Genomic DNA, 17210 nt, shown 5'->3' with positions numbered 1-17210 from the left:
CAACACGACGGTGAATGCGGTTGGGTTCAACGTGATGCAACTCACCTGAGGGGATCAGTCTGAGGTTGAAGATCCACTGCAGGATGACTGTATATGTAAAGATCCCGGCTTTCGGGAACAAACCTGCAGGACTTGCTGTGAGGTTGCAGAAAACGCAGCCGATGTGCGAATCCTACCATATTGCCCTTTCATTTTCCCTGCTTGAGAGCGTGGCAGATGTTTTAATGACGTTGACTTAGGAGATCACCAATATCCACGGCATATTTATCACCTCCCGCTCGACAGGTATTACCTGGTAATAGGCCAAGAACAAGTTCAATACTGGGCGTAAGCTGACGATGACGACGACGGTAAGGTTCCTTAAGATGGTTGATGCAAAGCTAGGCCAATGGGATTAGAAGGGTGTCCGCCGTTGTGTCCTTCCTGGAAACCTAGTGAGCATAAAACTACCTATTATTTACTACTCCGTAGTAGCTTACCAATAAATGCTCCTAAGATACATGACGACCTGGCAATCTGTAGAATGTGACGTGTTCTGTCATTCTATTAAATAGGAACGTGACCAGGACTGGCCCCCTTCAAGGCAGTCGAAGACAAGAATTGAGGTTCTATAGCTTTCAACACTCAAAACAGGGAGTATCGTCAATGCCATTTATTCATAGCCCTAACACAGGATCTAGAGACAATGACTATTGGAGTGAGATAGAACGAGCGAATCCGAGAGAGACACGGTTATGCTAATGCTGCGGTCCAACCTGTGACTGGGATACAAGCATAAATGCAAGGGGAAGTGTTTTCACACATCCGGACGATTCAAAACGCTGGTGTACCTGCAGAAGGGAAAGCCATACCTGTGTACTCCGTTAACTGCCTAGGATATTCCTTGGGAGTGTCTATTCGACTGCTTGCCTGTCTCGGTCTTAGATGACTGCCGAGATAAAGGAGAAAACCAGTGGTTAATGACGGAAAGCGGGAGAGGTCTGAGCACCCTCGATTTTGTCCTACAGATGGGTTGGAAAATTGGCCGAGTTTGATTGTACAGAATTTCTGACTTTCGCCAGTCATATAAGCCGGTGAATTTATTAGTAGATATTTTCTGACGGCTCTGGCAGATGTTGACGTGATATTGCTTTCTTTCAACGTCAAAGGAAAGAAAAACGGGGAAAAAGCAAAAATAGGAAAAAGAATACGGAGTTGACTCCGCAGTTCATATCGACTCAGGACCACCAACGACATCATCTGTCTCAGTCTGTCAGACACTCTAAAGTAAATCACCACACAAAACTAAGCAAAAAAAAATAAAAAATTCTAGACTTATCATCATCGTCATCGCCATTCCGGTCGTCTGTGGCTACTATCTCTCGTCAAAACCAGTATTGAGTTATTTTCTGGAGAACCAGGTACGCACGGCATCTTCCGTCTCTTGTCCCAATTTTCAATGGTATCAAACTGTAACATCAGGTCGAACAGCGTATCTAGGTACGCCGTCAACAGTCAACAACTCAATGGGCCCTGAAAGCCCTGACAGTACACCACACCCATCACGTCTCACACTTCAAGGACGGTAGCTCGATGGTTGGAAGGCGGGGAACGAAGTACAATCTGTGGCTTTGTGCCCAGCTTTGATCAAACGTCCTAAAAAGAAGAATGAGACATCACCCATGGGCCATGATCTGTCTAATAACCTTCCCCTACTCCCTTACCAAGTATCACAATGATAATTTCTGATGCAGATGCAGTAATTGGCTACTGCCGGAACAAAAGTACATCTCTGGATACCTAAAAGAAAGAACCTAGTTTAAACTTTTCGAACTAGTTATAGTTCTGTTCTGTAACATGACCGAATTTTTTGTGAGCATATCAAGCCAAGCGTTTCCCTACTGGGTCAAGCAAGTAGCTGCCATACTGAAAAGTTCATATTTCATCCCATCACCATGATATGGGGTGACTTTCCCAGGTCGGCTATTTGATACAACACTTGTCAAACTGCCATGTAGATAGAAGAGCACTGATAGATAACACCGCAAGCAATGATAAAATAACTCATATCAGACATCTACAGGACTCTTCTCTACGGGGCAGAAATTGTATCCCGGTTGCTGTGGTGGTCCAGCCAGTCAAGGCAATTTAACTCAATCACTGGCTCCTTCAAAGTTCGAGAATCAGGATCAACAATAATAATAAGAATTTTCTACTCATCTATCCCCAACTTTTATCGCATTGTCACTGGGCTAGAACTTGTCTGCATCGTCATAATCATCACCGTCATTTTTCCACCCATCCATCTAACCCCCTGTCCTGTCGTCGTTGGATGATTGTTATTCCTTCTTGTCCCCCCCTTGTGCACTACTGCAGATCGGTGTGCTGAGCTGTCGGGCTTATGCATTTTTCCTGCAACCTGGTGGTTTGATCTCTCACACTCGCCTTGCATTTACTACCTATTCTCTTCGCCCACCTCAGATGATAGATACGTATCACTGCTTCTTTCGCTTCTGCCCTTGTAACCAAAAGTCAGATTTCTGTCACCGCCTATGTTGGAGGTCTTTTTGCTGTGACTGATCCAGCGGCTCTCCACGTGCTAACTGCTGGTTATTGTGGTTACGGCTAGCCCGCGGCAGCTTCTTTCGCTCCCTCTATCTGGGTTTTCATCCCGTCCCGCAAATCGCTCGATCTTTGCAGCAACACAGCGGTATACCTTTTTGCGCCCCCTAATTTTTCCGGGAAGGTCAATCAATAATTCATATCCATCAAGATCCATCTACATATCCCTTGCACAAAACCAGCGACCGCCAAAAATAGATACAGAAGGGATACCCAGGAGCACCGCCTCACCTGGTGGCTTTCCCCCACCTTCTCCCAATCGAGCCACTCAGGCATACCTGTCACCCACCTTGTCACTACACATCAATTCGCCGAACACCCCTCCTAATCGCACATCATGAGCAACGACGGTTTCTCGTCCTTGAGATTTAGACGAACGTCTAGCAAACTGCAAAAAGATCCTCCTAGCTTCTCTTCCCGTATCCTTAGAAGTCAGCAGAGCAACACGTCACTCAAACGACACCCCTCGGCGCCTGTCTATCCCCGTTCCTCTCTCGGTGGAAGTCGAGAACATTCGCGCACCAGATCCAACGCATACGGTTCCTCTTCATCCTCTCTCGAGCAACACAGTGGGGGTCCATCTCCTGTCCTTGCTGGCGGCGACTCCAACAATTCTTTTTCGAACTCGTACACATCGGCCAAGTCCCGCCTGGGGCGGTTTTCTCTTAATACCGACCCCAGCTCTGATGAATTGACAAGTTCCCCGTTTGATTCACGGGGCATGCTCAGTGCATTGGAAGAGAACACCGCTGAGTCCGAGAAAAGTCCCCCGCCGCAACCGCCGAAGTTACGATCCTACCACACCAGCCCCGATTCCCGCGGACTCAGACAGTCGGCGAGTTTCACCGCTTTACAGAACCGTATGGACGCCTTCACTCAGAAAAGCGAGAATGATCCATCAGCAAACACGAAGAGGCACTCGGACGAGGCAAATGGAACAAAGGTCTTTGGGCGGAGTAAGAAGAGCAGCTTTTCGAGCTTTGTCAACAGCATGTTAGGGTCTCCCCGAGGTATCAAGATCTCCGCCCCGGAAAACCCTGTTCATGTCACCCACGTGGGCTACGATAACCGGACCGGCCAGTTCACGGGCTTGCCGAAAGAATGGCAACGGCTCTTGCAAGAAAATGGTATCTCCAAGAAGGAGCAGGAGGAGCACCCTCAAACCATGGTTGACATTATGCGATTTTACGAGAAAAACGCTCGCGGAGATGACGAAGTCTGGCACAAGTTCGACCACGCGTATGCTCATCATCAACCCACCGCGAACACACCGGGGGCCCAGCGAAACTCGCCTCCAACGAGCCCTCGGTTCCCGCAGAACCACGAAGGCAGTTTTGAGAATCCACGCGCGCCTCCTCCAATACCCCGCGGTGCTCCCGCAGCCACTCAGGCGATGTCCCCCCCAATCGGTGGGCTTGTTCCCAACCGAGCACCTCCGAAGCCTCCTGCTCCGGCCAACATGACACCTGCTCGACCGGCACCGCAGCCCCCAGTGGCACGGCCACCTCAGGACGCATATGCCAACCAATTTGGCACGCCTCCCATTCCAGAATCTGAGCCTTTGCCGTCCGAGGCGCAGCGCAGCCGGTCGAATTCGAAGACGAACGGTGCGCAACCGCAATGGGCGCAGCCTAGTGCCGTTGCTTCGCCAGCTCAGTATCAGCAGCAGCAGGAGCAAGCGATGGCTGCCGCTCAACAAGCGATCGTACAGAAGCAATTGGAACGCAGCCGAAGCCAGCGCCAACAGCAGGTTCGCGGACCAGAACCCCAACAGCCCACGCAACTGGGACATTTGCAGCACAACAATGATCATTCTACTGCGTTGCAAGGCCCTCAGAAGGCGCAGCCTGTTCCAGCAGCTCGTCCTAGACAGCGCGCTCGTCAGAGTAATGTTGTGGACGTAAGGGCGCGGTTGCTTGCCATCTGTACCCCAGGTGACCCGACGAAGCTCTACTATAATCTAAACAAGATCGGTCAAGGAGCATCGGGCGGCGTTTACACTGCTTATCAACATGGCACAAACAACTGCGTCGCAATCAAGCAAATGAACCTGGACTTACAACCAAAGAAGGAGCTTATCATTAATGAGATCCTCGTCATGAAAGACAGCAAACACAAAAATATTGTCAACTTCCTCGACAGCTACCTCCATGGCTTGGATCTGTGGGTAGTGATGGAATATATGGAGGGCGGTAGTCTAACTGACGTGGTTACGTTCAATATAATGACTGAGGGGCAGATTGCAGCTGTGTGCCGAGAGGTAAGCTTACCATGGCGAAGTACAAGACCTGTGGGATAATGCTGACATCCAGTCAGACTCTGAGTGGATTGCAGCACCTCCACTCAAAGGGCGTCATTCACCGGGATATCAAGTCAGACAATATCCTTCTCTCCTTGGATGGCAATATCAAGCTGAGTAAGTCAAATCATAGCCCCACTGCGATTTTCCTGCTAACAATGCGAAGCCGATTTCGGTTTCTGTGCCCAAATTAATGACTCACAAAATAAGCGAAACACCATGGTCGGCACCCCGTACTGGATGGCTCCGGAGGTCGTCACGAGGAAGGAGTATGGCCGGAAGGTTGACATCTGGAGCTTGGGTATAATGGCTATTGAGATGATCGAGGGCGAGCCACCATATCTGACCGAGTCGCCTCTGCGAGCCCTCTACTTGATTGCCACCAATGGCACGCCAACCATCAAGGACGAGCATAACTTGTCACCAGTCTTTCGCGATTTCCTGCATCTTGCACTCAAGGTTGATCCCGAGAAGAGAGCATCGGCCCATGACTTACTGATGGTATGTTCACTCGATCCACCGTACCTTCGAGGGCATTTTGAGGCTAATCCTGATCAATTTAGCATCCTTTCATGTCCCTCTGCTCCCCACTATCCCACCTGGCGCCGCTTGTGAAAGCTGCGCGCATGAGTAGAGCCCAAGAAAAAGCTCAGAAAGGGGGCGCTTGATCTCTTCTCATCTAGCTGTCTTTCTATATGTGTCGATGTCTTTGTCTTCTCTCCCTAGATACCCCTTGCTCCTGATATTCCTTATCTTGTTGCATTATGATATGCTGGTACTGCATAATGGCAGAATATTTATGATGTCTCTTTTCTTCGCTGTGTTCTTTTCCGAGCTTGGATGTCATAGATGGCAAATGACCTGACCGCAATTGTTCCTCCGTCCTCTTTTTCCTCATCCTCCTTCCAAACTTCAGCCCTGCTAATACCTTTATTTCATTTGATGTTCGGGTGCTCTGTCTCGAAGCAATGCCCTTCCACCACATCCTACTTTCTCCCTCTCCACCATTCTTTGGGCGCTGTGGCATGGCATGTGCGCCGGGGAAAAGGTGTACTCCTTTGAGTTGAATAATGCCATGTGCCTTAGCTCCTATTTTTCTGCTGTTACAGCTACGTGCTGATGCTGCTCATTCTCGACTGATTTGTGTGGGAGCTTGACTGAAGTATTTTGAGCTTTGTTTCTTGAGCCTGTACTATTCTGTAGACTTTGCCAGCTGTGCTCGGGTTGCCATCAACCCTCTCTTTCCATTGGATTATCTGATGCTCTGCTTACAGTCCCTTCTGTCCTTCGCGACGGGCCATTTTGACTCAACCACACGTCATAGCTGTCCGAAAATGTACAAACCTTTCTTTGCTGTTGCTCATTGCAGAAAGACATATCTGTACTGGTTAATGCAGCGACTAAGAGCAAGATCTTAAGCGTCTTTAGTTTCTATAATACCATGCCAATGCAGAGTCATGCAATATGATTTTATACTGGATTGGCTCAAGAAATGTTGCTCCCAAATTTGTTAAGAGACGTAGATGACATTAGCAGCGTTTCAAGGCACGCGGAAATAGGGTTACTGCATCTGGAAGATTCTTTTTAGCAAGTGAAGCTATCAAACTGAACAATATCGTGCTACGAAGTCGGACCGTCGTCATATTTGGAGGCCTCCACCCTGCCCTGCTGACTCAGGTGGAGCAAGCACTGCCCTGCGGCTGCGGACCATCGTCACCTGTTTTGCATCAGGTTGCAGCCATTACACTTTTGCACTCACTTCCTCTCATCTGTTTTTGGATTGAGATTTTTGTATCCCTTCCACTGAGAGTTACCTAGCCAATAACTTTGCGATATCTTGAAATATCTGCGTCCCCTCTCTGGCCGAAACGATTTACAGATACCGCGACCGAACCGTTACCCCCGCACTGTCAGGCGGACCCCAAGGAGCTATCTACTAGCTACCTACCATAACTGACGCCGACGGACTGAACCATTGCCACTCAAACATCGACAGTAAGGACTACCGCCTCAATTCCTAGAAGCCGTTTTATATACCGGTCTTTTCGAATATCTCCACGTCGGCATTTCGTTGGGTCGAAAAGAGCAGCTCATCTCCGACAATTGTTCTGCCTGAGCCGGAGATTGAGACACGAAAGGAATTATGTTTCGCGCACAACAGAACACATTTGATGATGCAGTCGGTAAGTCTAGTCCTTTGTACAATCGTTGAGTTTAGCTCACTGCATGTTGTCGGAAGAATGCTAACGGCCTTTTGCTTCGACAGCGAAGGCGACGGACGAGAACCTGACCTCCGAGAACTGGGAGTATATCCTTGTATGCGGCCCTCTTCGTTCTCGTAGTTGTGTGCAAAAGGAGGAGCTAATATTGGTTGGTCTTTGATACTAGGATGTCTGCGATAAGGTTGGTGCTGAGGAATCAGGGTAGGTTTGCTGCGAGGCGTTGGTTCCAGTCCGCAACTGCAGTTGATGCTGATGGATCTTCTCAAAAGGGCCAAGGATGCCGTCGCTGCGATGATCAAGAGACTGGCACACAGGAATGCCAATGTGCAACTGTATACCCTAGAGGTTTGCGCTCCTTGCGAACGTGAAATGAACGACTTTGGTGTCTGACGCTCGGTTTCTGCCTAGTTGGCCAATGCATTAGCTCAAAACTGCGGCCCGAAGATACACCGCGAACTCGCGTCGAGAAGTTTCACTGATGCTCTTCTTCGCCTCGCCAATGACCGGGTGAGCTCCGCGCGCTGAATATTTTTTTTAAGGATCGTACTGACAGGACACGCTGCAGAACACCCATCAGCAAGTCAAGCCAAAGATTTTGGAGCGCATGCAGGAGTGGGCGCAGATGTTCGCCAATAACCCTGATTTCGGAATCATGGAGCAGGCCTACATGAAGTTGAAGACGCAGAGTAAGCCCACGGAACACCAAAGCTGGCCATAATTCAAGGACTGACATCTTGATTTAGATCCCAATTTACAGCCTCCCTCTAAACCCGGGAAACGGGAGATCACCGAGGCGGATCGCCAGAAGGAAGAAGAAGAATTGCAGATGGCGCTGGCTCTTTCCATTAGGGAGAAGCCCAGCACGGCCCCTGAGCCTAAAACGGAATCAAGCACGTCTACCTCCTCCGCACCAGCCAGCCAGACCCAGGCAACCACATCGCAAGCAGTGCAGCCAGGTACTTCCGCTGCCACCGTTTCTCGGGTCAGAGCCCTGTTCGACTTCCAGCCTTCCGAACCGGGCGAGTTGCAATTCCGGAAAGGGGACATCATTGCAGTGCTCGAGTCCGTGTACAAGGACTGGTGGAAAGGCTCATTAAGGGGCCAAACTGGAATTTTCCCTCTGAACTACGTGGAGAAGCTGCCAGATCCAACGGTAGAAGAGCTGCAGAGAGAAGCCCAAATGGAGGCGGAAGTGTTTGGGCAAATCAAGAATGTCGAAAAGCTTCTTACGCTTTTGAGCACTCGTAGCTCGGAGTTGAATGTGCAAGACAACGAGGAAATCACGGCTTTATACCACTCGACATTGTCAATTCGGCCCAAGTTGATTGAGCTCATTGGGAAGTATTCTCAGAAGAAGGGTATGTTGATAAACGGCCGCGCGTTGCAGTTTCTTTGGCTAATATTTTCTAGATGAGTTTACGCAGCTCAATGAGAAATTTATCAAAGCTCGGCGAGACTATGAATCTCTCTTGGAAGCATCCATGTCGCACCCTGCACAACCCCAGTATGGTCGACCCGGCCAGACTCCGTACGGATACCCTGGACCTGCCGCGCCTCTTGGTTATTCCCAGGGACCTCCGCAGTCGGATCCTCAACGATATTTCAGCCCACGGCCGCGGGACCAGACGCACATGTATCCTCCAACGTCACACTCACCTGATCCACGCGGCCGCACTCCACCTGCTGGTCCATCCTTCCCACAACACCAGCAGCCACCGCCAGACTCATACCAGCCTGTCCACCACCGTCCAGAATCTACATATGACAACCCGCAAGAATTAGGTACTTCTGTATACGATTCACCTGTCGAACATCCGTCTTCAAGTCAGCGGTTACCTTATCCTCCCTCTGGCGCACAAGTTCCACCCGGGGTTCACCAGCAGTTCCAGCATCAGCAACAAGAGTACCCGCCTTCAGGCTATTCCCCCGAGGACGCATCCAAACCTCCTACTGCCGGCTTCGCCTCACAACCTCCCCAACAGACACTACAACAGCCTCCTTACCCTACGGCAACCGTCGCTCATCAGCCGCCTCCATCGCACCAGCCACCACCAGTCCCCGGTACGGCGTCGAAGCCAACCCCGTATCCTTCATTGACACCTGGAACACCCAGTGGAGGGGAGTATCAGGCCTACAATCCATCGCAGGCTGGCACAGCCAACTCGAATCCTACTTCGTACTACCGATAATGGTAGGTCCGACCAGCGGTGGCCTCTTTGTTGTGTATCTTTCTATGAGCCTCATAGCTTTTTGTTCGTTTGACACTCATGAAGTACAATGAGCTTCTGCGTGGCTCGCTTTCCTGCAAAACACTTCATGTTGGCAATTTTTCAATCGTATATTCACACTCATATCTCAACTACAATTGAAAGCATGTACAAGAAGTGCATGCGTTTAGTAAATGATAAAAACAGCTGTTGAAACATAGCAGTGTACATGTGTTTATGGGGAGCCATATTTTGGAAGCTAGACCTAATCAGGGTCCCTGTGTCCTAACAAAGCATTTCACGTGATGCCATGGTCACACCTCATCAGGTAATTGTTGCCCTTTGGCACAACAGTTGCCTGGTAACTTATCAGATATAATTCTGTCATCTTTCCATTCAATCTATGATCAAGATGACTAGTCAATAGTACCAGTAAAACTGCGGTCCCCGTCTTTTTGACCCATCATTGTGCCATAACCTTGAACTAGACGACGTCTCAATTCAGCTTCCCCGCAATCGCGCTTCCACCGAACGATGTCTTTGTTCGCCCTGCTTCCGGATGGGCAAAATCATATCATTCTTTAAACCACGAGCGTTCTCTCTTGATTGGCGCACACAAATTTGTTATCCAGTCTGTCCCATCTGGGATGCTTAGGCCATGGAGGCCGATTGGGACGAATTGTCGCGCATTCCGGTGCCTCCTCCGAGCCCGCATGGCCTGCCGACCGTCGCGACGACAATAGCATTCGACGACGTGTCAGAGTTACTTTGGGCCGGCAATGAGTTTGTAAGTTTTGCTGCTTCTGGGGACTCACTTCCGATGCTGATGTATGGCCGTGGTTACTAGGGCCGGATCACCTCATTTTACGGTCCCGAACTACAACGCTACACTTCTGTGCGCGCTCATCCGGTATCAGATGGCCCTGTCCGACAAATTCTGTTCCACGAAAGGGGCGTCATATCGTTATCACCAAAGAGTGTGCATATGATTACGCGACGTGGACTCACACAATGGCATCTCAGTCACGAGGAGATGACGGATCTCTACTGTATGAGCTTCACGGCGCAGCTCAACAAGATCATTGTTGCAGGATGTCAGAGGGCGATGTTTACGATTGACATTGACAAGGGGATTATTGTCGACCAGCTGCATACAGATCACAACTATACTATGATGAAAAAGAGTCGATATCTCTGTGCCGCGACAGATACGGGATCGGTCAACGCGTTGAGCCTGACGGATTTTCGGGTGGTGAAGTCTTGGAAGTCGCATGGGACGGCAATCAATGATATGGATGCTCGCAACGACCTGTTGGTTACGTGTGGCTTCTCGGTCAGGCACCTGGGATCCCCGATCGTCGATCCTCTGGCCAATGTATACGACTTGAAAACACTTTCGCCGTTACCTCCCATCCCTTTTCATGCTGGAGCTGCGTACGTGCGCATGCACCCGAAGCTACACACGACGAGCTTTGTCGCTTCTCAGACTGGCCAGCTACAAGTGGTTGATCTGATGAATCCTAATGCGATAAATCTTCGCCAAGCCAATGTATCTTTCATGCTGGGGATTGACATATCGCCATCTGGAGAAGCTCTGGCTATTAACGATGCGGAATGTTCCATCCATCTGTGGGGCTCGCCATCTAAGATCCATTTCAATGAGATGAGCAAGGAGGTCGAGTTCGCAGATGTCGTTCCTCGACCGCCTCCCCTTGACTGGTCTCCAGACACGCCGTTGAATATAATTGGGATGCCATACTATCGTGACCGGTTGTTGTCTGCGTGGCCTAGTCATCTTATGTTCGAAGTCGGCAGTCCTCCCGCCCCCATCGACCAGAGTCTTATCCCCTATCTTCGCCCTGCGGAAATGGGGCATTACGCGCCGAACCCGAAGAAGACACGGCGTTATCAGGTCGAAAATACCCGTGCACTGACGACTGCCGAACCAGCCCTTATCGCTCCCAAGTTCTTAAGTGAAAAGGCAAGGGAGCAGAGCAAGTTCAAATCGGAAGCCTCAGTGAGCGACACGGCCGAGGCCCTCGCAGGCGCGAAGCTCAATGTAGAAGCTGAAGACGATCCTCTACTCAAGTACAGCAATGTGGAAATCAAATACAGTCGGTTTGGTGTGGACGATTTTGATTTTAGGTAAGACCGTTCCGCCGCCTTTGATTTTGAGAAGACTCATCCAACGTTGCGGCAGATTCTATAACCAGACCACCTTTTCCGGGTTGGAAACACACATCGCCAACTCCTTCACGAACGCGCTCCTCCAACTCCTCAAATTCATTCCTCTTGTGCGAAACCTCGCACTTCACCACGCAGCGAGCACCTGTATATACGAGACTTGTCTCCTGTGCGAGATGGGATACCTGTTTGATATGCTTGAGAAGGCCAATGGACAGAATTGTCAAGCCACCAATCTTCTGAAGACTTTCAGCAGTTATCGTGAAGCTTCGAATCTCGGCCTGTTCGAGGAGAATTTAACCACGAAATCACTTTCTTCCGCCATCCAGTCTGTGAATAGATTCTTCCTTAACCAGATCGCCCACGACTTCCGAATGATTCTCCCAAGCTCCGATGATCTAGACCATAGACTTGCGACCATCGCGTCTGAGTCAATTCGATGCATGTTCTGCCACAATGAGATCGTCAGACCTGGAAACTCCTTAGCCAATGAGCTAATCTACCCGGCCATTGATATCAAACAAGCTCGCAGAAATCCAGCCTTCCGGTTCTCGAATATCCTGCGAGCAAGTATCGAGCGAGAGACGCAGAACAGGGGATGGTGTAACTATTGCCGGCGCTATCAGCAAGTGACCATAAGGAAATCTATTCATCGCATGCCTCTGGTCTTGATACTCAATGCGGCTCTCAGTAACCCCATCTGCAGAAGGTTATGGTCGATCCCTGGCTGGTTGCCCGAGGAGGTGGGCATTGCCATTGACAACGGCCAAGTTATGTGCTTCGAAGGAGACGAGCTTAAGATTCAGCTGCAGAACAAGCTGCCCAATCTTGTGGTGTACGAGTTAGTGGGCCTTGTGTCTGAAATCGACATTCCAGAGCATCAAAAACCGCACTTGGTGTCATTCATCAATGTCTCTATCTCCTCTCGCGAACCGGAGGCGAAGAGCAGGTGGCACTTGTTTAATGACTTCCTCGTGACAGAAGTTGACAAGGATGAGGCTCTTCGGTTCAATCAACCATGGAAGTCGCCGTGCATCCTTGCATATCAGGCGAAGGATGCTCGTCATGCCGTCGATGACTCCTGGAAGAATGTCCTGGATACCACTCTACTTTTCCGCGAGTGGTCATTGAAGTGAGTGAGATTACATGCATCTAACACTTTCTGTGCTAACGAGACTCTCCAGTGGTGGCCGTGCCGTGGAAACCCGCCAGACCCTTACAGAAGAGGAGAAGCCAACTCCCGGCACTCCCGTTGCTCTTGACACAGAATTTGTGGACCTCGAGAAAGCGGAGATCGATGTGAAAGCCGACGGGTCGCAGGAAATTGTGCGACCAAGTAAAAGTGGGCTTGCTCGAGTATCCGTCCTTCGAGGGTCTGGAGTCCATGAGGGAGTACCTTTCATCGATGATTATATTACTATCAAAGAGCCGATTGTCGACTATGTCACTCAATATTCCGGTATTAAGCCTGGCGACTTAGACCCAAGGACCAGTCAACACAACCTGGTCCCTCTCAAAGTTGCTTACAAGAAATTATGGCTGCTTCTCAACCTTGGTTGCGTCTTCGTCGGTCACGGTCTTGCTTCCGATTTTCGCAAGATCAACATACAGGTCCCTAAGAGCCAGACTGTCGACACACAATACCTTTATTTCCATCCTGGCAAGAACCGGCGGCTTAGTCTCCGATATTTGGCGTGGGCCGTGTTCAAAGAATACATCCAAGAAGAGCCGGCCGACAATAACCAGGGCCACGACTCAATTGAAGATGCACGCATGGCTCTTCGTTTATGGAAGAAGTTCCAGGAATACGAGGACGCAGGAATTGTGAACCAAATCTTAGAAGAAATTTTCCGCGAAGGATCCAAACTCGGTTTCAGACCGCCACCTCGGAATGGCGTCGCGACAGTCCTTTCTAGACCAGGCACGGCAGTGACCATACAGAATAGCAGCGGTCGCAACACACCTAGCACACCTGATGTAGGGGGTGCTGCCACAGCCACAGCCACAGCCACAGCCACGACCAGCGCCCCAGCGACTCCCCGACAGGCATTCCGACGTTCGATTGCTCTCACACCGAGTAATGGCACCTTTGGTGGACCAGGGGCAGGGGATTTCTTCGGGGGAAGCCCTCTGAAGTAGTTTTGCATATTTGCGGATGCATCGCAGAAGGGAATTACGATCTTTCACCGAGGGCTCTTCATGATCATGGCATGCACATGGCACACGATAGAAGGGATATACGGACATGATGTGTTGCACTTATCCCGATCATGTAGAGCGGTTTTGGATTGCTCAAGAATATTCATAGAGGCATCATTACCACTCTGTATATCCGATGGAGTAATAGAAACTCCCGGCTATGCAATGAGTGACTTCATCCTTTAGACTTGCATTAAAAAATTGAACAAACAAATCCTGATTTTATCTCTTTTTTCGTATACACATACTTGTTGATAGCCCATCTTGAGTTGACGGAAATACTGCAAACCGAGAGTAGCAAACTGTGGAGAATGACGTGGTGGCCTTGAACCTCTCACCTTCATAACAATCCCGCGGAACTCTAGCTCTCCCCTGCCCATCACTTTTCCGCTATCCCCCTCTCAAAGAACGTATTTCATACTATAAGATTGGGAAAGATAGAGAAGTGTATCAGCGTTACTTACTCTTTACTGTTAAGTATCTGCCTCTGGACTCCGACCCCCACCCACACCGAGATACCCCTCGTCACGATCCTACTGCCCCGCTCTTTCAGACCCTGATACAAAGTACAATTCCACCATGTCGCGACAGCGTGTGAAGAACGTGGATTACGATGGCGATGACTATGATGACGGATATGACTCTCCCGACCCGGAAGAGCAAGAGATTCTCGAGCAATGTACGGCGGCAGTGCTTGCGCAGCTACTTTCCGGCGAACCCTCTGTGACGGCGAGTCGGGATGAAGTTCAAGAGGCGCTGTGGCATTACTATAACGATGTGGAAAAGTCGGTTAATTACTTGCGAGGTGGGTTTAATGGGCGCTGTTGGAGAATGGCTGAAATGAAAGTGGTGAGAGAGGCTGACTCAGGTTACCGTGCTTCAGGGAAGAAGGCGAAAGAGACTAAGAAGAAGCAGAGCGCTACTCCTCCGGTAGCGGCCAAGGGCAAAGGTAAGATCTTCGCTTATACAGTGTTTGTCTTTTTCTGTCTTTGCTTGTGGTTGGGCTCGGATTATCCGCAAAATTGTGACTCGATGTTAAGACCGTAGTGAGTATATCATTCCTTCCTTGGACGTTCTGAATAGTCGGACTGACGCCACCTTGGAATTTTGAGTGTTCAATGTTCTAACAGGTCTCCCAGTGCCGGCGTACCCTGTACCCCCTACCGCGTCGTTAGCATCCTCCCACTTCTCGGCCAAGGACTTCTTTCGTGATTCGCCATGGCTTAACGTTCCTGCGCATCGCAAAGCGGAGATCCTCATCGAACCTCTGTATCCTCGACTGGGCTTGCTTGGAGGCGCACCAGAGAGTAGTGGAAAAGTGTCAAAGTTGGCAGCTTTGGCTGCTGCGCGCAAGAAGAAAGAGACCGACAAACCCGCATCGGGTGCACCGACAACTCCTGGCGTGGCTGGTTCTCCCGAGAAAACACCGGTCGAGTCTAAACTAGCTTCTCTGTCCTTACGGGAAAGACTTGCAGGTAATGGCAAGCCGCAGAAACCGCCCGAGAGTGGGCAGTTGCCTCGGACGCTGGGGAGAGGGACACCTCTCGAGAGTCCCCTAGCTCAGAAGAAGCTATCACCAGAGCCTCTCAAAGCAAAGAGTCCAGAGACGATTGCGCTTGAGCCTGCCGCGAAGAAACTACCTGTCGACGAAGAGGTCGGCAAAGAGGAAAAAGAGCAGCCCAAAGTCAATATTCGCGCATCACCATCTACATTTGCCAGCACTATCGTTGGAGTCAATATGCGGCCCCAAATCACCGAGCCCAGCCACTTGTATTCAAGCACAGTTGATCTTATGCAGATCTACGGACAGGATCTTACTGAACCCTTTGACTTTGCAGGTCCCAGCCCGGATGACGTGGTTCTCAATGCTCAGAGCTCAGCTAAAGGTTTGGCTATTCGGAGAAAGATATAAATTGTTCCCTAATAGATAGGCAGGCTTCAAGTCGAAACAACCTGCGTCAAAGTCAGCAGGCGACAAGAAGAACCAGGGTGACCTGGCTGGTGGCATGAACAATCTTAGTGTCCAGGAGAAGGTAGCTGTCAAGAGCAAAAATTTGGACGTCTTGTCCGAGTACAACAAATCTCATCGGAAGAGGGCAATGAACTTTGCGGTTATCGGTCAGTACTCAGCCCCCCAAAGCATCATGGTGAGCACCGCTGACGAGGTGGTCAGGTCATGTTGATGCGGGAAAAAGCACACTTATGGGGCGCTTACTGGCGGATTTGAAAGCTGTTGACCAGCGGACATTGGAGAAGTATCAGCGGGAGGCTGAGAAGATCGGCAAAGGATCTTTTGCCCTTGCATGGGTACTTGATCAGGGTACGGAGGAGAGAGCTCGGGGTGTCACGATTGACATTGCGACGAACAAGTTCGAGACGGAGAATACTATCTTCACGATCGTGGATGCTCCAGGCCACAGAGATTTTGTTCCGAACATGATTGCAGGGGCCAGCCAGGCAGACTTTGCTGTGCTCGTTATCGACTCTGGCACCGGAAATTTCGAGTCAGGGCTGAGGGGCCAAACCAAGGAGCACGCCTTGTTGGTGCGGAGTATGGGAGTGCAAAGAATCATCGTTGCTGTGAACAAAATGGACGTGGTGGAATGGAGCCGAGATCGGTTTGAAGAGATTGAACAACAGATCTCGTCATTTTTGACAACTGCTGGGTTTCAGGCGAAGAATATCGCCTTCGTCCCCTGCTCGGGCATTAGGGGAGACAATGTCAGTCGACGCACCGATGATCCGAAAGCCTCATGGTACACGGGCCGTACTCTGGTCGAAGAGCTCGAGGCAACCGAGCCTTACAGCTATGCGTTGGACAAGCCATTACGCATGACGATCAGTGATGTTTTCCGTGGCAGCGTGCAGAATCCTCTTTCGATCTCTGGTCGGATCGATGCCGGCAGCTTGCAAATGGGCGACCAAATCCTGACGATGCCTAGCGGGGAGACGGCTACCATTCGAAGCCTGGAAGTAGACGGCGAGCCGAGCGACTGGGCCGTGGCTGGTCAGAATGTGGTTCTTAATCTGGCCAATATCGATCCTATTCACCTTCGGTCCGGCGACGTTATTTGCCGTGCATCAGCACCCATTGCGAATATCACCTCTTTCACAGCAAAAGTGCTAGCGTTCGATCATCTTATGCCTAGCATGGTAGATATCCATCGAGGACGTCTACATGTTCCCGGACGAATCAGCCGCTTGATCGCGACGCTCGATAAGGGATCTGGCTCGGTAATCAAGAAGAAGCCCAAGATTGTTGCGCCTGGTTCTGTGGCACGCATCGTGGTTGAGATGGACCAAGCAGTGCCTCTGGAAGCACCTACGAGGATTGTTCTACGATCAGGAGGCGACACGGTGGCCGCTGGCTTGCTTGAATGATGCCGAGTACATGATAGAGGTAGTCCGAAGTATATAGATACCACTAGAATATTATGACTAAGGATTGCAAATTCTGTCGTAGATCGCTTTGGCTGCTTTGATGTTTTCCAAGTTGCC

The 17210-nt window shown here is 50.2% G+C and overlaps 4 protein-coding genes across 4 annotated transcripts; all 4 read left to right on the top strand.

Annotated features, from left to right (window-relative positions):
- Nucleotides 1-2938: 2938 nt before the first annotated feature.
- On the top strand, nucleotides 2939-5568 carry pakA (mitogen-activated protein kinase kinase kinase kinase STE20; the record flags this gene model as incomplete). Its single annotated transcript, XM_043286088.1, has 4 exons — nucleotides 2939-4861; nucleotides 4918-5017; nucleotides 5067-5401; nucleotides 5464-5568. 4 exons carry the CDS (start codon nucleotides 2939-2941, stop codon nucleotides 5566-5568), a joined length of 2463 nt encoding a protein of 820 aa, XP_043142023.1.
- A 1475-nt stretch (nucleotides 5569-7043) lies between these two features.
- On the top strand, nucleotides 7044-9311 carry Aud_000578 (ESCRT-0 subunit protein HSE1; the record flags this gene model as incomplete). Its single annotated transcript, XM_043286087.1, has 8 exons — nucleotides 7044-7083; nucleotides 7167-7216; nucleotides 7289-7323; nucleotides 7392-7467; nucleotides 7531-7629; nucleotides 7688-7808; nucleotides 7866-8480; nucleotides 8533-9311. The coding sequence occupies 8 exons, from the start codon at nucleotides 7044-7046 to the stop codon at nucleotides 9309-9311; spliced, it is 1815 nt and encodes a 604-aa protein (XP_043142022.1).
- Nucleotides 9312-9987: 676 nt separating this feature from the next.
- Nucleotides 9988-13652, top strand: pan2n2 (poly(A)-specific ribonuclease; the record flags this gene model as incomplete). Its single annotated transcript, XM_043286086.1, has 4 exons — nucleotides 9988-10116; nucleotides 10177-11474; nucleotides 11530-12645; nucleotides 12698-13652. 4 exons carry the CDS (start codon nucleotides 9988-9990, stop codon nucleotides 13650-13652), a joined length of 3498 nt encoding a protein of 1165 aa, XP_043142021.1.
- A 639-nt stretch (nucleotides 13653-14291) lies between these two features.
- Aud_000576 (putative translation elongation factor EF-1 subunit) lies at nucleotides 14292-17093 on the top strand (the record flags this gene model as incomplete). Its single annotated transcript, XM_043286085.1, has 5 exons — nucleotides 14292-14517; nucleotides 14596-14661; nucleotides 14852-15598; nucleotides 15648-15830; nucleotides 15886-17093. The coding sequence occupies 5 exons, from the start codon at nucleotides 14292-14294 to the stop codon at nucleotides 17091-17093; spliced, it is 2430 nt and encodes an 809-aa protein (XP_043142020.1).
- Nucleotides 17094-17210: the final 117 nt, after the last annotated feature.

The sequence above is a fragment of the Aspergillus udagawae genome (assembly GCF_001078395.1).
Source record: "Aspergillus udagawae IFM 46973 DNA, scaffold_1, whole genome shotgun sequence".
NCBI lineage: Eukaryota > Fungi > Ascomycota > Eurotiomycetes > Eurotiales > Aspergillaceae > Aspergillus > Aspergillus udagawae.
The sequence above is the reverse complement of the archived record's forward strand: the minus strand, read 5'-3'. Positions and strand labels throughout refer to the sequence as shown.